Genomic DNA, 22,139 nt, shown 5'->3' on the forward strand with positions numbered 1-22,139 from the left:
GTGTCTTGATGTTTTGGAAGACAGTTTTGGAGATAATTTAAAACATTAAGCTTGAGAGTTTAAAACATTAAGAAGTGATTGTCTGTCAATTTTCTCTTAATAAGAGGTGCATGAAGAAAAGCTGGCTTATTCAGGTCATCTGGAAAGCCCAGCTGTTTTTTTTACTATATTGAGTCTAAAAATAACCAGATTCATCTACTTCAGGATTTTTATGCTAGTAATAATAAGTTTATTGTTTAAAATACAAAGATCCTGTTCTCTGGAGAAATTGCTATTGTCAGTGTATTAGTTTAATTTAACACTTATTTCGGTTGATTTCCTGTTTTTTTAAAAAAGCCTCAAATGAGCGAGTGGTAGAAATGTTGACTGCCTGTGAACACAGTGCAGCCTGACCCAGACTCTGGTCTGAATGGATCGCGGTGACACCTCCATGAGGTGTTCACTGAAGAAATTTCGTAAAAACCTATTATTTGGGACTAGATTCCCTGGAGGTTTGTCCTGGTTCCTGCTTATCTCTAGATTTCATGTTTGCTGGCAGCTGACTGTAGGGATCGTATTCCCAAATGTGCTGAGTCATGTGTGTGTTGGAACAGCACATGTGAATCTAACAGAATAAAGTATAAAATACATACGCCATTGAATAGTTTGTGTGATGTTTGTGTGATGTCTGTCAAAGGTTTCCTTGGTAAATATTACTGTCTCAGTAAGGCCCCATACCACAGTACACACAGTTAAATTTTCTCAGTGAATTAATATGGCTTCTTTAATGAAAGTATAAAGTCTGATAACCCCATATTTTATGCCCTTTTGATAACTGGAAATGCACGTGGCAGCTATTATTGACTGGGTGTCCCTCTTCAAAACCAGAAGCCTCACTTTGGAAGGTTTCCTTTGAATAGTATAAAATATGTCAGGATGAGAAACCAGGTGAGATGATGCCTTGCATGGTGTCACAGGTCAGGTTTAGTGGGAGTGCTTTTAAAACATCTGCCTATGCTGGGGACAGAGAAGCCTGGCATGGTGCAGTCCGTGAGGTTGCCAAGAGTTGGACACAACTGAGTGACTGAACTGACTGATGGTGGGGAGTGAAGGTAGAAGGGGGAGAAGTTGAGTAAGTCATGACAGGGGTTTCGGCCAATCCTACAGGGAGCTTCTATGAGCTAGGTTATTAGCACTTCAGCATTTGCCTAACTAGGAGTGAGGGATTGGGGCTTTTGTACCTCTGCATGTGGGATGAGCCCAAAAGAATATGTCCTTGGGAGGACAAGGCCCTGAGGTTCTCAGCTGAGTGCTGTCTGCTCCCAGCGCCGTGCAGCTAGGGGAACGAGTGCTTCAGCAGACTGCCATGTCCACTACAAATGCTGCTGTCTGTGAGGTGAGTACTTAAGAATGAGTATGTTAGGTATAGCTCTCTGAACCAGTACTATGTCATCATAGCAGTTGTGAGAATGGAAAAAGTCAAGCAACCATTTTTAGAGGAATTCTGCTTTTCTTTAAAGAACTACTTAGAGACCATTCCTTCCCCCAGACCTTTTCCGATCTCACTCTTCTTTCCAGCGCCACTCCCTGTTAGATTTCTCAGTATTAATGTTTAGAGTATTACTTTATATCTGTGCGTGAATGTGTGTGTCTGACTTTCCCACCTGAGCCCTCGATCTCAAAGCCCTGTCCTGCTCTGATTTGTGTGTTCTAGAGCCTGGCTCAGCTGCAGGAGACTCTCAGTAAATGTTGCTTGAATAAACAGCCTCAGCTCTGACTCCCCTAAATAGTAGATGCCTGTGGTTGATGGCACATGTTAAATTGTGTCTTCGGTAAAGGAGATGGAAAGTTACCTGGCAGCGGATTCTCCTTTTACAACCAGCTACCGTTTATGACAGTTTTATCTTCAACCTCATCTACCCCAGAGCAAGGGAGGATGGCTTTTGGCTTTGTTTTTTTATCTTTCAAGGTCATCTGGTTATGGATAATGAATAGCTAAGTACCAGCAGATTGCCAAATATTTTGTACCTTCCCTAGTGGCTTAGATGGTAAAGAATGTGCCTGCAGTGTGGGAGACCTAGGCTCAACCCTAGGTCGGGAAGATCCCCTGGAGAAGGAAGTGGCAGCACACTCCAGTTATTCTTGCCTGGAGAATTCCATGGACGGAGGAGCCTGGTGGGCTGCAGTCCATGGGATCACAAAGAGTTGGACATAATTGAATGACCAACATACTTTCTGTGAATACCACATTCTTTATACATTTGAATTTTTCTTGTTCCAGATACTTTTATCAACAAATATTATTAGATATTAATAATATCAATAGATATTATTCCTGTCTTTCTTAATTAGCATTTTCTAAAGAGGCCTGGCGTGCTGCGATTCATGGGGTCGCAAAGAGTCGGACACGACTGAGCGACTGATCTGATCTGATCTGAAAGATATTTAACCAAATTCAGCAAATGACCTCATACAGTTAGGTTGCCAAGGTAACTGTGTCTAAAGGGAAATACACTTTTTTTAAAATGAATTGTCAGTAGTAAGAATGATAGTTTTAGCTTTCATCCTGTTGGTGTTGTTTGAAATATAATCAGTGGACTTAGTATCAACAAATGTAAATATTTTATTTACAGTTCTTAGAATTTTGTTTTTGTTAGAATTTATTTATATAAAAGGCAGATTTTCATGAAATAAAATCATTTTGACTTAAGGAAAATTTGCTTAACATTATATGGACATAAAGTGAAAGGAAGCTGTGACTTAAGAATTACATATTTCATAATCGGTCAGGCTAGCATTGTTGCACCCCTGTTGCAAAAAGTCAGTGGTTTTGAATGAGATTAAGTGATTCTAGAGAACATGGTTTTTCTTCTGATGTCATATTGTTTAAAGGAAAACAGTGTTCTGTGAACTGGAGTTTATACTGTTCATGAAGGCCTGATGGGACCCTTGGCTCTCCTGCTTTTCTATTTTCCTTTTATCTGGATTTCAGCAAATTCGCTTTCTGCTCTTGAGATTTAAGGTCTCCTCCGCAATCAACAGTATTTTTGTCTTCCCCTCCCAGTGACTCCCAAAATTCAGTTTTTTAAACTGTCTTGAAATAGTCTGAATGTGAGGCGGTGGTTGAATATGCATTGTTACCGATTACATTTTGGTGTAAGAAGGTATTTCCTAATGTATATATTTTGGGGGCAACAATGACTTACAAATGTGTGAGCATTTGAAAATTCAGAGTTGTTTGCAGTTGAGCATATTTGTTTAGTGTCTATGAAATATCTGAGTTGTAAGGAAGAGAGACTGACTTAATTGGCATCCCAACAGCAATTCCCTTGGAACTTCCTGCCTTAGATTAAATATAAACTGCTGCAGCCATTTAGTGCAGCCAGAAATACCGAGAAAAACTCATTAGATGTGCTTGAGACAGCTGTCATCGAAGGTTTGGTGTGGTTCTTGCAGTGAGTTTTACTGCCCTGTCATTCTGTTGGCTGAATCACTGCCGCTGAATTAGCCATCACTTATGATTGATGTAGCATGACTCTAAGCACTAAGCTATAAGAGTCTGTCTTTGTTTAAAGGACAAGAGAACAAAAGTATGAAGTATTATTAATGAGACTGCTTTCTGTTATGTTTAATAAAGTGACAATTGTGATGTTGCTAATGATATTCTTAATAATATAGGAGAGTTCAAAAATAAGGTGAAACTGAATTTCTGGACACTGGTTTATTGGCTATGTATATGAAAAACTTAAGGAAAATGTGTAAAAGACTAGAAACAAGAGTATTTAACTCACAGAGCAGTCAATGAAGAGGAAGTTTAGGAAGAAGTTTATCTTAATTAAAAGTTTATATTAGTACAGTATAAAAAGGAAATGAGAAGGGAAAAGCAAGTTAACTAGAATATTAAAAGTAAGATGTAGAAGCAATAACAATTAGAAAGACAAAATACAGGTTCTTAGATTGAGTTTTCAACTCAGTCAACTCAGATATTCATTTTCAAGAAACCCACTTAAAACATAATGACAAGTAATTTGGATGGAGGATGGAGAAAAGAATTCATGGAAATCATAAATGTATATGCAGTTTTTCCAAAACCATTTGACGATCTTTGAAAATACTATAAGAAGCCTAGACAGAGATGGAGAGAGTGTACCTGAATCATTTGGCCTCTTGTGTAGCTTGTGACCAAAACTCATACGAGAAAATGTGATTCAGTTTCTTGGAAAGGAGACTACTTCAGAACTTAGACAGAATGTCACAAAGAAAGAACAGCCACATTAAACAGTTTTCTAGAATCTTTGATCAAACTCTACTTACTTGGAATCCCACTTCTGTTTTACAAGTACTGATTATCTCTGTGCTTTAAAAAGTTTTTTGTTTTTTTTTTTTTCCTGAGAAAAAGATGTTTAACATACAGTGTGCTTAAAAATGCTGCATGTTTTAGACACACATAGCCATTTTGATTAATTTATAAATGCAGAAGAGACCTAATTGACATACACTTGGTTTACAAACCTGCTGATAGAAAGTGGATGGACATTTCCAGAGAGCAGGAATCTAATTCCTCCAAGTCTAAAAGCTTGATGCTCCTAATAAGTAAAACCCTAAATTATCCTACTGTGTAGTAAGATAAAAACTATGTTATTATTAGGTTTTTTTATGAATCATAAATATTTTCTTTTTAATTAGTCCTCAATTACACATTCTTAATTTTTATATCTATGTATTTTAAACATACGATAATATACCCTAAAAATGTATCCAATAAAGAATTAAAAATGAGTTAAATAAAAACATAATGACAAGTTTTTGCTTCTGGCCATAAGTGTAACTGGTATTGGGCTAGCCCTGCTACCATAAACAGGTAGAAAATTATACAAAATGGAAAAAACATCTGTTGGAGCTATTGATCTACAGGTATCATAGGACTGTAATCTGTGAGAGAGATGTTCTCCTACAATAGCCCCAGGTTTCTGCCTGGAGGAATTTTCTGATTCTGGCACAAGGAAGAAGAACCCCCAGGATACTGCAGCCTCACTGGACTAGGAATCCAAAGATCCGAATTCAGGAAGAGTGAGGCCACTGGAACTTGCAGGCACAAAACCAAAGGAGGGGAACCACCCATTAAGAGTCCTGGGAATCTTCTTGGTGTCCCCCTGAATCTTAGACTGACTATTAAGCCATACATGCATAGACTGAGGCTCCATGATTCAAGCTGTGAGCAACCACCAGGAGCTTGTAAGCTGACAACTAACTACTAGAGATTTAACAAGTGGGAGATTTTCACATTCTAACCAGTTAAAGTGGAAAGGACTCGTGAACAACCAGGGTATTCAGCAAAAACCCCAGAATGGCCATCCATGCTTTTGCAGTATGACTGGAGACCTGCCCCAGCAAAGCTTGAAAATAAGCCTTGAATGGATTAAGCTGATCTATAAAATGAACAGCCTCAAAACTTTTTAAAGAAGGACCCCCCCCAAAAAAATTCAGATGGCATTCAGAATGTTCAAAATCCAACTTTAAAAAATTACTAGATGTGTAAAGAAGCAAGAAAATGTGACTTATAACCAGGAGAGAAGTTAGTTAATAAAACAGATCTAGAAATGACAGTAGTAGAATTAACAGATATGGACTTTTCAAAAGCAATTATGAAAATAAATTTAAAAGGATTTTAGCAAATGTTAATGTAAATAACAAAGAAACAGAAAATATAAAAATAACCAAGTATTTTTCTAGAAGTGAAAATATCTAAATCAAAAAATTCTCTATATGGGCTTAATAATAGATTAGATACTATAAAAAAAAATCAGTGAATTTGAAGACAGCATGTTGAAGCTAAGCCATGGAGAGGGAAAAAAAAAATTGAAACAAAAACAAACACAGTCTCATTCAACTGTAGAACTATACTAAGTGACCTAACATGATGTATTTGAAGTCTTAGGGTAGGGGTGAGGGGATACAAAAATTATATGAGGAAAAAGCAGCCAAAAATGTTATGAATTTGATAAAATAGACAAGTCCAAATATTCAAGAAGCTCAACAAATCTGAAGGAGATGACTCCAGTTAAAGTAAATTATTATCAATTTGCAGAAAACCAAAGACAGTAAGGAAATCTTAAAAGCAGCCAGATATGAAAACACATTATACATAGGGAGAAAAACATAAGGAGTGACTTCATCTGAAACAGTGACAGTCAGAAGACAGTGGAAAGACATCTTCTTATGAAGTCTACCTTGACTGCCATATTTAAAACCACAGTCCCTCCCCACACACCCTGCCTCCCTTACCCAGGCCTGTTATATGTTCTGTATGACATTTACCATTTTATAATACACTGCATTGTTGTTGTTGTTGTTTAGTGGCTAAGCATGTCCAACTCTTTTGCGACCCCATGAACTATAGCCCTCTAGGCTCCTGTTCATGGGATTTCCCAAGCAAGAGTTCTGGAGTGGGTAGTCATGCTCTTCTCCAGGGGATCTTCCCAACCCAGAGATCGAAGCCACATCTCCTGTGTCTTCTGCATTGGCAAGCAGCTTCTTTACCAGTTGCGCCACCTGGGAAGCCCCAGTTTATCTTGAGCACTTAGGAAAATGTCTTGTGCATAATAGTTGCTTAGCAAATATTTATTTTATGAATAAATGAAAGGATAGCTGTTGTTGGTAAGTGCATTAGTTAGAGTTCTCCAGAGAAACAGAACCAAGATATTTGATATATCTTATATATATAATATATATAATTATATATATATATTTAACATATAACATATATTAACATACAATATAATTATATATATTATAATATATTTTATATATATATAAGATATACAAATATCCTGTTGGTTTGTATATTATATATATATATAGGGGCTTCACCAGTGGCTTAGTGGTAAAGAATCTGCCTGCAGCTCAGGAGATACGGGTTCAGTCCCTGGGTCGGGAAGATCCCCTGGAGAAGAGCATGGCAACCCTCTGCAGTATTCTTGCTGGGAGAAACCCATGGACAGAGGAGCCTGGCGGGCTGAAGCCCATAGGCTTGCAAAGAGTTGGACACAATTGAGCACACAATACATATGCAGAGACAGAGAAATTTTTTTAAGGAATTGGCTAACATGATTATGGAGGCTTGACACTTCCAAAATCTACAGGGTAGGCTGGCAGGCTGGAAACCCAGGAAAGTTTCAGTTCAGAATCCAGAGGCCACCTGCTGGCAGAATTCCTGCTGGCTGGGGGAGGTCGGGCTTTTCTGCTAAGGCCTTTGACTGATTGGTTGAGGCGCATCATATTATGGAGGGTAATCAGCTGTACTCAGAGTCCACCAGTTTAAATGTCAATCTCATTCAGAAAAGCACTTTTACAGAAACATCTAGAGTAATGTTTGATCAAATATCTAGGTACCATGGCCTAGCGAAGATGGCACATATAATTCACCTTCAGAATAGGATGTGGAAAATAACTGAAATGTGAGTGTAAGTCAGTAAAATCACTTAGGAAGATAATTTGGCAACATCTGGTGAAGTAGAGTATGTGCATATTGTATCGCTGAGCAGTTTTACTTGTAGTTTTGTACCCCAGGAAACATGTAATGAAGGCACAAGTGTTGCTTGTAATAAGGACGAAAACCATAAACGAAGAAAATGGAAATAATCTAAATGCTCATGTGGTAGGAAGATGAATCAATTATAGTGTTTTCCTACAGTGGAATATTTTACCTCAGGTAAAACCGGTGAAGCAAATATACATGTATCAACATATATTAATTTTTTAAATATTGAATGAAAAAATTAGTTGCAAAAGGATATATAGTCTGATACTACTTATATCAATTTTGACAACTCAAAACAGTGTTATTTGTTGCATTAGTATTTATCAAGATTCTTTTTGCTACCTAAGATTCTTCTGTTTAGTATTCTAAAAGATAGCTGCTGAAGCACAGCCTTTTATTTCTTCTGCCTTGTGTATAAGGGACTAAAGATCCGTGTAAAAAGTTGTTCATTTGTTCAATAGAAACTTGTTAACGTGAACATTATGAACCACAAATGAACTTTTGTGTATTCACACCCATTTTACTAATTCTTACGTATTTAGTACAGCTTTTAAAATGTGTAACCCATGACAAAAATTCAAATTTAGGATATTAATATTGAGAATGACAGATTGCATGTATTTTTCAGTTAAAGGATAGACTTTATTTTTTTAAACTTTTAAAAATACACAATTGGCATAGAATATTACATTAGTTTTAGGTGTACGACATAGTGATCCAACAATCAAATATATTACAATAAATGATCACCATGGCAAGTCCCATAACCATCTGTCACCATACAAAATTATTACAGTATTATTGACTATAAAGAATAGGTGCTAAGTAAAAGTCATTTTGAGTCATGACATTCAGTTACATATACTGATATTTTCAACTTAAACATTTCACTATGTTTTGTTAAAATAAAGTGATAAACTGCAAGATAAGTTAAAATTGATGTTATCTTTTTTTCTAACTTTCTTATCCAGTCATAAGTTTTCAGTAAAGATACACCAGTGAATTTTTTTTTAACTTAATGTGTAACAGTGTTCTCACAAAAAATATATTCTACTAAGTTCCCTGTGCTGTTTTTGTTTCCTTTGTAGTTATCTGACGATGGTCGCTACGTCTTATTGTCGATACGGGAGGGATGTGATCCTGTAAACCGACTCTGGTACTGTGACCTCCATCAGGAGCCCAATGGCATCACTGGTAAGCTGTCTTTCAAACACAGATGATTATTCCAGAGAGCCCCATTAAAAAGCAATTATGTTGGTCTTCTAATTGATTTCCCAAGAAACCTTCTTACATTTAATCATGTCATCTCAGGTCTTATGATCTTTTCTTTTGATATTATTCCTTAAAATGAAAAAGAATTGAATGAAGCTCTTGTTGGCTTTAGCATTTTTTCTGTAGATCAAGGCTAACCATATTTTTTGTATGTTTCTCTGTGTGAAAGTTATCCTGTCTATATTGCAGATGAAGATTGTTCAGGAGAAGCTGCCCCTGTGATCTGTAAAGTATTATTACTGCCTAGATGTGATGGTACAGATTGTCACGGGAAAGAGATCAAACACCAGTGACAATTTAACAGGCTAATATGTGATCATAAGACAGCTTCTCAGTACTGGACACACGTGCAGTATTAGCTTAACTTGCTTCCTGAAACTGTAGGTATCAAGACAGGACCAGCCAGTTGCAAATTCTGGAGATGGCTTATTTTATTTTATTTTTTTATTTTATAAAATTGCTCCCCATTATATTTTATTTATTTTTTAATATAAATTTATTTATTTTAATTGGAGGCTAATTACTTTGCAATACTGTATTGGTTTTGCCATACATCAGCATGAATCCACCATGGGTATACATGTGCTCCCCATCCTGAACCCCCCTCCCACCTCCTTCCCCGTACCATCCCTCTGGGTCATCCCAGTGCACCAGCCCCAAGCATCCTGTATCATGCATTGAACCTGGACTGGCGATCCGTTTCATATACGGTATTATACATGTTTCAATGCCATTCTCCCAAATCATCCCACCTCTCCCTCTCCCACAGAGTCCAAAAGACTGTTCTATACATCTGTGTCTCTTTTGCTGTCTTGCATAGAGGGTTATCGTTACCATCTTTCTAAATTCCATATATATGCGTTAGTATACTGTATTGGTGTTTTTCTTTCTGGCTTACTTCACTCTGTATAATAGGCTCCAGTTTCATCCACCTCATTAGAACTGATTCAGATGTATTCTTTTTAATGGCTGAGTAATACTCCATTGTGTATATTTACCACAGCTTTCTTATCCATTCATCTGCTGATGGACATCTAGGTTGCTTCCATGTCCTGACTATTATAAACAGTGCTGCAATGAACATTGGGGTACACATGTCTCTTTCAATTCTGGTTTCCTCAGTGTGTATGCCCAGGAGTGGGATTGCTGGGTCATTAAGGCAGTTCTATTTCCAGTTTTTTAAGGAATCTCCACACTGTTCTCCATAGTGGCTGTACTAGTTTGCATTCCCACCAACAGTGTAAGAGGGTTCCCTTTTCTCCACACCCTCTCCAGCATTTATTTCTTGTAGACTTTTGGATTGCAGCCATTCTGACTGGCGTGAAATGGTACCTCATTGTGGTTTTGATTTGCATTTCTCTGATAATGAGTGATGTTGAGCATCTTTTCATGTGTTTGTTAGCCGAGATGGCTTATTTTAAATGTTGTTTTCCTCCAACATTTATATCATATCAGCACCATCATTAAGCATTAAAGCTTTTCAACAGCATGTTTTACTGTGCTGAGAATTCCCAGACCCCAAAGCTATCAGGGATATTAGCACCCAGTGCTCGAGCTCATGCATAGTTGCGTCAATCCTGTCCGACTCTTTGGGACCCCATGGACTATATATAGCCTGCCAGGCTCCTCTGTCCATGATATTCTCCAGGGAAGAATACTGGAGTGGGTTGCTATACCCTCCTCCAGGGGAATCTTCCAGACCCCAGAATCGAACCTGTGTCTTCCTGCATTGCAGGCAGATTTTTTATCACTGAGGCACTGGGGAAGCCCTTAGCACCCAGATAATGGCGCAATTACCCCATATTCTGGTTAATATGAAATAAATACATTTTAGAGATGTGTATGTTCAGTCTCTCAGTTATTTACAACTCTTTATGACCTTATGGGCTATAGCCCACCAAGCTCCTCTGTCATTGGGAATCTCCAGGCAAGAATACTGGAATGGGTTGCCATTTCCTACTCAAGGGGATCTTCCTAACCTAGAGATTGAATCCACTTCTCTTGCGTCTCCTGTATTGGCAGATGGACTCTTTATCACTAGTGCCACATAGGAAGCCCCATATTTCAGAGATAGTTGACACAAATTTTTAAAATATACAATATTGTATTCATGTCTAATTGTTGATTAGATTCCCTCATTATTAGTATTTTATCTATATTACATTATGATCAGAAAATATATACCATTTTATGTTATTAATTGGGTACTGCATCATTTTTAAACTTCTTCAAGCAAGATCCATAAAACAAAAAGATACATGAATACTACATCCACCTTGGTTTTCACATTCTGTGAAAGATGCACACCCCACTCAAGAGTCACTCACCCAAGCTGCAAGTCTAGCTCTGCACAGAGCTGAACATGGAAGGTCGAATCTTAGACAAGATGACAGAAATTACTGTGCTGTAGTCCTGCTCACTTTCCCGCTTGGGCCTAGGACGGTGGAAGGGACTTTGCCTTTCTCCAGTTTATCAGAAATTTCAGTTACAGCGTCTTCCTCCAGAGAGCACTGCTTTCATTTTCTATTTATTACTCCATTATATCTTTAAATTATTAGTAGGCCTGTTATTAAAAGATGCACAAAAGATCTACAAATTGTAGACTTCCCTGGTGGCTCAGATGGTAAAGCATCTGCTTACAGTGTGAGAGACCCGGGTTCAGTCCCTGGATGGGGAAGGTCCTTTGGAGAAGGAAATGGCACCCCACTCCAGTACTCTTGCCTGGGGAATACCATGGACGGAGGAGCCTAGTAGGCTGCAGTCCATGGGGTCACAAAGAGTCGGACATGACTGAGCGACTTCACTTCACTTCAGGCCTGTTATTAAAAGATACACAAATTGCTTAATTGACTCCAAATGCAGAGAAAAATCCACACTTTCGCACTCTGAACTATTTCTGTGTCCACTTTCATAATAAATGGTACTACTTTGAACGAGACTTAGCAAGTGCCAGTGCCTCTGTTTTCTTCCTGACCACTTAGGGTCCTTACCTTTTTTTTCCCACTACCTCTCTCTGCCCCATGTTTTCAGCATTTACGAGAAATGAATGAGGAGGGTATGATACGCAGAGATTGGGATTCCAGGAGGAAGGCAGCGTAGAGGTGCGCTGCTGCTGCTGCCGCCAAGTCACTTCAGTCGTGTCCGAGAGGTGCACTGGGCCCTCATAAATAAGATTCTAGTCCTTGCAGCCATGAATAAACGTGAGGAATGAAAGAGGGAAGCATTTTTAAAAATCCTGAAGGCTATGTTCAGGTTGGAAGATACTTAGAGAATATGCCAGGTCCTGGCTTCCCTTCCTAACTTGATCTTTTCTTGACTTATGAGACCACTGTCTTTGTTTTCTAGGTGATTTTTGTGTAGCTTAGGTGAAAAACCCAGCACAGAGTAATCACTCAGTAAATTTAGCAATTATTGTTTTCCAAATTGTTCTCTCTCTTTTTAAAAAAAAATTCTTCTAGAGGAACTTTAAGATTATTTTGCCTTGATCTGAACAAAACCCAGCTATATGTTTGACTAGGACTACGTGTAAATCTTCACATTTATTTGGGACTGTACCTCTGAATTATATAGGAAACTACATATTTCTTACTAAAGTTATTGCTAGGTGTTTTATATTTGTGAAATATCAATGGTTAGTGAATGTGTCTGTCAAGGTTTAACAAGAGAAGCAGAACCAGTAGGAGATATATATTAAGAGATTTGTTGCAAGGGATTGGCTTACAAGATTAGAGGCCTGGCTGGCTAGGAAAGTCTGAAACCAGTAGGGCAGGCCATCAGGAGGGACAGGCTGAAACGCTCAGGCATAGGTTGAAGCTGCCGTCCACAAGTGGAATTTCTTCTTGTTCAGGGAAGCCTCAGCTCTGCTGGAAGGCTCAGGCCTACCCAGACTGTCTAGGATAATCTCCTTTACTTAAAGTCAACTGATTATGGTCTTTAATCATATCTATAAAATACCTTCACAGTAACACCTAGATTAGTGTTTGATCAGTTAACTCAATACATCAGTTTAGACAAGTGGATGTATCAAAAAGACCTTCCCAGTGAGCTCATGGAAAACCACATGGAAAAGAATAGAGCAAACAAGTCTTCAGTAACCTCATACCGTTTTTAAAAATGAGAATACTAAACTGACCGGTGTGTGGAATTCATTGATTCAAAAATATAGAATATCCTGTAAACAAGAAAACACAATGTACCTGAATAAGATAGATGGATTTTAAGCTGTTGAGTTGCACACAGACAAATTGGGAGCAATTTGTAGAGTGTTCTCCAGTGATGGCTGCTAAATTCTGGGTATAGTTCTGGGCCTATCTTTTTTTTTTTTTTTTTTCGCTTTACTAGCATTAAACCTATGAATATCATAAGCCTCAGAGGAGTTCTTTTGAATGGCAGTCCTAGGATTCTGAAAGCTCTCAACAGTTGCAGTGATTGACCAGTACTAAGAAAATGAACTGGAAATCAGTTCCCGCTCTTGCGTTCAAAAGTCAATTAATTGTGTAGGTCAGGATTAGAAAGATCTTTGTGTGTGTGTGTGTGTGTGTGTGTGTGTGTGGCTGGTGGTGGTAGTGTGTGTATGTGTTTTTTTTTTAATTGACTGCTGATTTATTATGAGTTAATTATATGATTGGGCCTTCCTACGTGGCTCATTGGTAAAGAATCCACCTGCCAATGCATGAAGCATGGGTTCGATTCCTGGATCAGGAAGATCCCCCGAAGTAGGAGGCTACCCAATGCAGTATTCTTGCCTGGGAAAATCCCACGGATAGAGGAGCCTGGCAGGCTACAGTCCATGGGATTGCAAGCAGTCAGACACATCTGGGCGACTGAGCACACATACACTATTACATGATTATGACTGGTTAGAAAAAACAAGTACCGTGGGTGAGTTTAAATGTTGAAGACACTGAGTGTATTTGGTTTATAACAGGAGAGACATAGAAGATTGATATTGTGATTATTAAAATTTTTTAAATAGTTCCTCTTCATTACAGTTGGGTATATTGAGACAATAAGACTTTAAAATCTCAACTGTACCACTAAATAATTGGTGACCCTGGAAAAGTCATCCCTTCTGTCTTCATATTTGCACAACTACAAATGAGGCAGTGGTACCTACTTCGTGATACCTGCTTAGCAATAGGTAAGTGATACCTACTTAGCAATGGTGAAGAGTAATGAAAATGCACAGAAAAGGGCTTAGCAGGGTTCCTGGCATAGAGTGGATTCTCACGTATGCCTTCTTTCTTTATCCATGTGTTTTTTGACTGAAAGGGGAATATTTGGAGTCATCACACCATGGTTTTAGGTAGTAGATTAAATAGATTAAAGATGCCCTAAAAATAATGTATCTTTAGTATCAAAGCTGCTCTAAACACAGATTTTGGTATTATTTTATGTAAAACTTGATTCATAATCAGCAGAGTCCTTATATGGAAGAAAACATGAAGAGGTGTGCCTCTCATGGGGGCACGTTTAATTTTTCAGGTTAATAACTGAAAATTACAGAGAGCATATACCCAGTTGGGGACTGTGACTGCCACCCAGAATCTTTTTCATGCCATTCCCGTACTGCTTCCGCATTTTTGTTGCCCCATTTAAACTAAAGGAAATAATAATATTTAAGTTAAATGCTAAATGTGCTAGTTAACTGAAATAGTAGGTGAGTTAAACTGAATAGCTGGTGACTGAAAACTAAATCCAGTGTTATGAAATCATCAACATTATATTGCATAAATTGATACCCCTTATGATAACCTCAGGCCATTCTGTTACCATTTTAATCATGTTTACCTTAAAGGCAGGGAGATTTACCAGCATTGCCCTATACATTAATTCTTTATTTATTAGGGCATCACTAAATATCCTGTCTGGAGAACTAAATAATTTCACTGAGGAAGCTCTTTTGTAACATTTCTGTCATTTTTGTTTTCCAAGAAAACCTTCTGCCTGTGTGCATTTTGAAATGAGAAGCACCAAAAAATGGCCAGTGGCTGCTTAATACCACAGAAGAGGATAACACATACTACATAAATATAGAATGGAAAAAATCTTAAACTCTTGAGAGTTAAAAGTATGCTCTCTGAGTGACTTACATTTATGCCAGTTTGATTTTCTGTTCAAGGACTAGCTGACCTTGCTCTGAGCTACTCTGTGAGCAGGATCTTTCTTTTACCCTTGCCTCTCTTTGGAGAACCTCACTTCTGCCGCTTACATTTGCAGTAGTTTTACTTAGTAGTAATATGACATTTCTTGCAAACTGTGGGCCGTGGCTGCTCACAGGAACTGCAGTTGATGCTGTAGCTGCTCCTGTCCTTACTTTTCCGAACACTTCGCTCATCACTGGATGGAAACTGCACTTGGCCTCTTGTCTGGGCCTTAGAAGCCTCTATAATTTTCCAAGTGTTCAAAATAGCTAAGCAGGCCCCCTTCAAGGAATATTGCACCATCTTCTGCTCTGGCTGCTGGAGACGTGTCCCGAGTCACTTCTGCTTTCTCTGGGGAAAGAGGCACCTCTGCCCTAGGAGTTAACATGCTTCCTCTTGCTCTTGTGATACCTTTCCTGCTTCTGGCCCTTCTACCCCTTCTCCTGTTCTGGTTTCTTTTTTCTCTCCATACAAAAACCTTGTGTGTGTGATTACTTTTGAGCTGCACAAGGTTAAGGACCTTGTCTGTCTCATTCGCCATAGGGTCCCCAGCACCTAGAACAGTGCCTGACAACAATAGAGATTCTCTCCTTGACCAGACTTGAGTCAGGCTCCTCTGAGCCTCTTCTCGGTTAGGCTTCAGTCTTAGTTCCTTGTCCCCCCGCTCAACTTTCTGGGCCTGCAGAGCCCCAGTTGTAGTGAGAATCCTGCTAGGTCAGTTTAAAGACAGTCCTGTACCCTTGGTATGGATCCAATTCCCCTTCCCCCAGCTATCCCTCATGTGCTTAACCTGCTTTCACCAAGAATCCCCCTACCCTGATGTCTCTCTTAGTAATTTTCGATCCACCAACCCCCTCATTCTGCACATTGGCTATAAACCTCCAGCTATCTTTTCTGTATTTGAGTTCTGTGTGATCTCTCTCCCTTATTGCAGTAGTCTTGAGTAGTCTTCATTATCATTTTAACAAGTGTCAGATAACTTTTCTTTAACACAGACTCATAGTAGATGGGTGCCAGCTTGTCTCTGATAACTTCACTTGCCCCTTTAGAGATCCTGTGCTCAGGTGGCCCTGCTTGAGAAGCCACCTTGTTCATTTACTTGTGAGTAATCTTTACCCTTCTGGGCTGTTTAACTTTTTTGAATTAATTTTTTTGTTTTCTATTAAATCCTGAGAACGATGAAAGAAAGTATAGACCGTTTCTCTCCTGTCCTGTATATTATGTGAGCAGAAGGTTTCTGCTTCTCTTGTTTATAATTGAAAGTATAGAGGTGCCAAGGTATCACTTAGGACACCAGGCAGCATGACATTTTATTAGTTCTGCAGTGGGAAAGGCAGCTGAGTCTTGACCCCTGCAGTTCTTAGTGTGATTCATGCCTGTGGAGTAGCTCAAATTAATCATCTGGAACCTTGCAAGAGTATGATTTGTGTCTGGATTTTCTTCTATTTCTGTACCTTTCTAAATCAAGACTACTATTTCTTTTGAAATATATATATACTTATTTATGCATATATATATACTTTGTTTCCTAAATTTGCTATAAATATTATGAATACATAAAGTTGTTTCATATTGACTAAATTTAGAGTAAATGTTCACATATTTTCTGCATTACAATTAAATGTCAGACCTCAGAGTTTTCCTTTTTCTTGCCAATATGTGAACTTTTAAAATATTTTCATGAAAATGTATACCCTAAAAATACAAAAGATGATGTTCAACATGCTTTTATACATGTTTAACTTTGTGTATTGTATTTCTAAATGTTCTTACTGGGAAAGTGGAAGAAACTGCTAACTTCTTTTAAATTTGGTTACTTCTCTTGTCTTTACCTTATCGAGAAATGTACATAAGGCTCGGTCTGAAACAGGATTATGTGAATGTTGTATTTAGTCATGAAGCAGACATGCACCTGTGCCGCACTTTGTGCCGGGCGCTGTGCCGGCGCCGGCAGTGATGACAGCCTGTCCCTGCCGGATGTGCGCTCCCCGCCAGTTGGACGGAGGCCACGAGACCACGGGACTGCCAGTGCACAGCGTCAGGGTTATCACCGGCGCTGTCACCAAGCACACATGTCCAGGCCCAAGTGAGGACCTGTCTGAGGTTTGGAAACTCTAAATCCCCTCTCCTGTCTGCTGTCTGTCTTTTGTTTGTTCCCCTTTCTTTTGGGTTCTTTCATTTTTCTGTAGCAGGTCAGGTACTTTTTTCCCCTATTTCATAGGATAATCAGCAGCAAAAGACCATTTGGCCCTATTCTGAATAAACGTACAATAAGAAGTTTTTAAATAGGATCCATAAGAAGTAATTGTTAGGTGCAAAGAACTCTGAATGTCTAAAATCTTTGTTGTTGGTAACTTAACACCGTTGTGCTTCAGTGTCATCATCCTTAAAATGGACCCGAAGTGGTCTTTGCTCATGACACAGCATTTAGGGACGAAATTAAAAGATGCTCGCTCCTTTGAAGAAAAGCTATGACAAACCTAGACAGCATATTAAAAAGCAGAGACATCATTTTGCCAACAAAAGTTTGTACAGTCATAGCTATGGTTTTTCCAGTAGTCATGTATGAGACCCTGATGTGTGAGAATTGGACCATAACGAAGGCTGAGCACTGAAAAATTGATGCTTTCGAATTGTGGTGCTGGAGAAGACTCTTGAGAGTTCCTTGGACAACAGGGAGATCAAACCAGTCAATCTTAAAGGCAATCAACCCTGAATACTCATTGGAAGGACTGATGCTGAAGCTCCAATACTTTGGCCACCTGATGCAAAGAGCCAACTTATTAGAAAAGACCCTGATGCAGGGAAGATTGAGGGCAGGCGGAAAAGGGGGCAACAGAGGATGAGATGACATCACCAACTCAATGGACAGGAGTTTCAGCAAACTCAGGGAGATAACAAAGGACAAGGAAGCTTAGGGTGCTGCAGTCCATAGGGTTGCAGAGTCGGACACGACTGCGCAACTGAGCAACCACATTGGAGGAAAAGATGAGTGATGCTGACATGCTGATTCTTGTAAGGAAATAGAAGCTTGTCTTAAGCTTCAGCCAGACTTTTACTAACCTGTCTCTCAGCTTTTTACCTTTTCTTGCAGGAAGTTTGATCATTTTAGATTGATAAAATTTTTAGCACTCACCATGCCTTCCTTTTAATGCTTTCATGTCAGGAAAGAAAACTAGCTTTCACCTGCATTAGAAATCAGTCTACACTACATGCTAACATAGTACTACAAAAGGAAGCTTAGTGTTTGTCAGACACTTAAATTATTCACTCAGGCATCTCTGCAGTGCAAGGCAGGTGACCTCTTGTGTCTGGGTATCTGGGACAATTTTGACTCCCATGTTCATGCCTGGTGGGGCTGGCCATCCTTTGAAAGTAGAGAGGAAAGGTGGGGTGGGGGGTCATAAACATTCAAGGAACTTGAAACAAATGAGTTGTCTCAAGTTGAGCAAAGTCATCAGAGCATTAAAAAGTCAGACTAAGGAGGAGGGCTTCTGTGAGAGACAGGGAGTTATCAGAAAATAAGTTTGTGTTTCTGAGTGGGAATGCCAGCAACCCAAAAGAATTGGAACATCAAAAGACAATATAAAAGTAAGAAAAAAACCCATTAATTTTGAAGTAAAATATGAAGTACTAGCGACAAAATCCCATGGATGGAGGAGCCTGGAAGGCTGCAGTCCTTGGGGTCGCTGAGGGTTGGACACAACTGAGCGACTTCACTTTCACTTTTCACATTCATGCATTGGAGAAGGAAATGGCAACCCACTCCAGTGTTCTTGCCTGGAGAATCCCAGGGACGGGGGAGCCTGGTGGGCTGCCGTCTATGGGGTCACACAGAGTCGGACGCAACTGAAGTGACTTAACAGCAAGTGACAAAATTAACAATTTTGCCAATTTTTAAATTAGTGATTATAAAGGTGTTTTCCTAGGAAAATGGTTGTGTGCCCTGAGAGATGGAAATTAGATTTTTATAAGTTCACTGTTAGCAAATAAATAGTGCTATTCTGAAGCCACATTCTGCTTATTCTTGTCACTTGAGGAATGCTGGGGTGATAACCAGCATTGGGATGGTAGTGAATATTTTCTTAGCATTTCCTGTGTGCCAAGTTCTAGATATCCCATTGTCTTTTCACCAACCTCTAAGGAGCCTGTGTTGTTACCTGGAGGAAACTGAGAAGGGTGAGGCCAGTTAGCTTCTCTGATGCCGTTGAAAGATGCACACCCAGGTCAGTTGGATTCCATGCCCGTGTTTTAGCCATCACCGTGTGGCAGGTGCGACAGAAGGAAGGCATCAGGCCAGAGAGAACAGCAGCCTTCTGCTCCCCTCAGTCCTGGAGCGTGACCCGCGTCGGCTATGCATTTGTTAACCGTTGTCAGAGGCCAAGGCCGCCGTGTTCTGTCAGTGTAAGTGCACTTTTTAGCTCCTGTTATGAGAGAGCTTATGAAACATTTTCTATGGAATATACTTAATAACATTGATTTTCAAAGAAAGCAATACAAGTAATGAATTGCTCTAGAGAAAGTTTTAGATATTTTAAGCTCACCTTCACTCAGTAAATTCATCTTTCCCCACCAAGGAACAGATTTATAAAAAGTAATTTCAACTTCAGTGTAGAGAAGTTTGGGAATCGAATTCTGTTGACTTCAAAAGGAAGAACCACTTACACACAAAAATACCTCAGAAGAGGTGGGCAAAAGTGAGATGGTTTGAGAGTTTAGCCACATCTCTCTTTTTTTAAGTAACTCCATTTTTAAAAAAAATTAAATCAATAGTGTTTTAACTTGTGAATAACAAAATGGAATGAGTCCCATTGTTCAACTGGAATACCATTTCTCTTGAATTATCTTGTGGCCAAAGCCTGAGGAGCATGGGTTTCCAGAGAGCCAAAGGATTTTATGAGCCCTTGTTTTAAACGTGCTGCCCTGTTAGCCTGTACTTTGAACAGCTTTTCATATTATAGTTGGATTTGTATAAATCCAGCCACATTCCTAAGTCTGACTTGTGTGCATTTATGACTAAAGTCTGTGTTTCAGAAATCGGTGGCAGGTAATGACCACAAACTTTTTAAAATTGTTTAAGCGCTGTTTGGAGCTTGATTATTTAAAACAAGTGCATGGCATTTTCAGGTTCACCTGACTATGCAGACGTACTAAAGGAAATTTATGCTATGTGTTGTCTTTAGTGGACATTTCAGTGACTTTTTTACAGGCAGGGGAGAGTAGGGTCATAGTAAATACCACTGCAATGGCTGTAAGACCTTTTCAGTCAGAAACGGTAAGATGGTTACTTTGAGAAGTAAAGGTTTCACATCAGGAAATGTTTTATTGTCAGGGGAACATTTAAGGAATCTGACATTTCCCTGAACTAAGACTTTGTGTTTACAAATGTCACAGTCCAGAAAATTGTTTCATCATTCTTATAATAAACAAATGTAGCCTTCTGACTGCAAATTTTGCATTGCAAACTAATTTTTTAACTTTGTCTTATAAGGAATAATAGTCTTTGGGTTTCTTTTCGTTTTAAAGTGTTGTTTTACGTAAACTGAGATGCATTTGTCTTTGAATGGATCACCTGCTTTGGGGGTCGGCAATTTGTCACTGGAAAAAGAAGAATGTTTGACTCAGATTTGGAACTTGATTATTTATGACAATTAATTGTAAGGACTTTAGTTTGTGGGAATGTAGCAGGTGATATAATAATCTACTTGAATAGTCTAATTGAAACAACAAAAATGTTGTAAAAAGTTAATAAATCATCTACTAAATATATTGCTAATTGGCACAAAAGAAGAGAAATCATAGAGACCAAAGACAAAATGAAAGCAGGAATCCTGGGATGTGAGCTGGTTTGTCTTAGAATGTTTCTGCTGGGGTTTGAGCCTGAGCTTCCCTTTGGTGGTGGTGTATGGATTACTGAGAAATAGACCTGCCAACGGTAGAGAGGGAAGTTGGGGAGAGGCAAGGTATGTAGTAAGGAAACCTGCCTGTCTCTGTCTTGGAGGCAGGATTTGGATTCTCCTAAAACAGAAGGACTGACATTCACATGTGTTCACATTGACTTGATTCTCTCTATGGGGTCCAAAAATCTCCATGCCCAGAATTTAAAGTGCTCCCAGGTTGGTTGCCTCCCAAGAAGCAAACAGAAGCCAGATACAAATCTTATCTGAAATAATGTCATTTCAACCCAGGCCTCCAAGAATTCTCACAGATAGCGTATCAAGGGAAATCAGTTCACAATCAGAAATCACAGACTAGATGAAAGAAGTTCACCACCATGAGAAGTAGAGCCAGCAGATTCACACCAGAGTGGAATTATCAGATTCCTAATGATGTTGAACTGAAAGGTGTTGAAACTGAAACTGCAATATTTTGGCCACCTGATATGAAGAACTGACTCATGGAAAAGACCCTGATGCTATGAAAGATTGAAGGCAGGAGGAGAAGGCAACAACAGAGGATAAAAGGGTTGGATGGCATCACCGACTCAATGGACATGAGTCTGGGTAAACTCCAGGAGTTGGTTTTGAACAAGGAGGCCTCGCATGCTGCAGTCCATGGGGTCGCAAAGAGTTGGACATGACTGAGCAACTGAACTGAACTGAACTGAATATAAAATAATTGTGTAAATGCACTTTTAAAAACAGTGATGCTGCTTTTAAAAAAATAATTGAGAAGCTTGGAAACATAAGCAAGAAACAAAATATAAATAATGACCAAACATTTGGAAGAGGACTAAATAGAACTTCTAAAATTAGAAGTATAATTAATGTTAAAAGTTAGGTTATTAGGTTAAAGAAGAGATGAGACATAGCTGAAGAGAGAATTTGTGAAAGTGAATATAAAAAGAAATTACATAGAATGCAACCCACAAAGAGATGGAAAGCATTTGAGTGGTTAGGAGACATGGAGAAGAACATATTGGGACCATCCAATTTTCAGAAGACAACTGGCCAGATTTGTTAAAATGAAAATGATGTAGCTGTCTTAATATTGGAGTAGACTTTAAAGTAACATACATTACTTGAGATAAAACTTCATAATCATAAAAAGTTCAATACAGTTTTATTTAGATACAAAAATTCTAATTGTGTATGTATCTAACAGTGTACTTTCAAAATACAGAAAGTAAAAATTAACAGAAATACAACTAATGACAGACAAATCTACAATCAGAAGCATTTTAACAGACCTTTTAACTGATAGAA

At 38.7% G+C, this 22,139-nt stretch overlaps 1 protein-coding gene across 4 annotated transcripts in view; it reads left to right on the forward strand.

Moving 5' to 3' along the window:
• The window catches only part of PREP (prolyl endopeptidase), a 133,456-nt gene that overhangs the window by 44,116 nt on the left and 67,201 nt on the right, over positions 1–22,139 (forward strand). For all 4 annotated transcript variants that reach the window (XM_055535321.1, XM_055535322.1, XM_055535323.1 and 1 more), the window contains exon 7: positions 8,608–8,713. In XM_055535321.1, coding sequence (XP_055391296.1) covers positions 8,608–8,713 — 106 coding nt within the window. The remainder of the gene's footprint in view (positions 1–8,607; positions 8,714–22,139) is intronic.

Source organism: Bubalus kerabau, chromosome 9 (genome assembly GCF_029407905.1).
Source record: "Bubalus kerabau isolate K-KA32 ecotype Philippines breed swamp buffalo chromosome 9, PCC_UOA_SB_1v2, whole genome shotgun sequence".
NCBI lineage: Eukaryota > Metazoa > Chordata > Mammalia > Artiodactyla > Bovidae > Bubalus > Bubalus kerabau.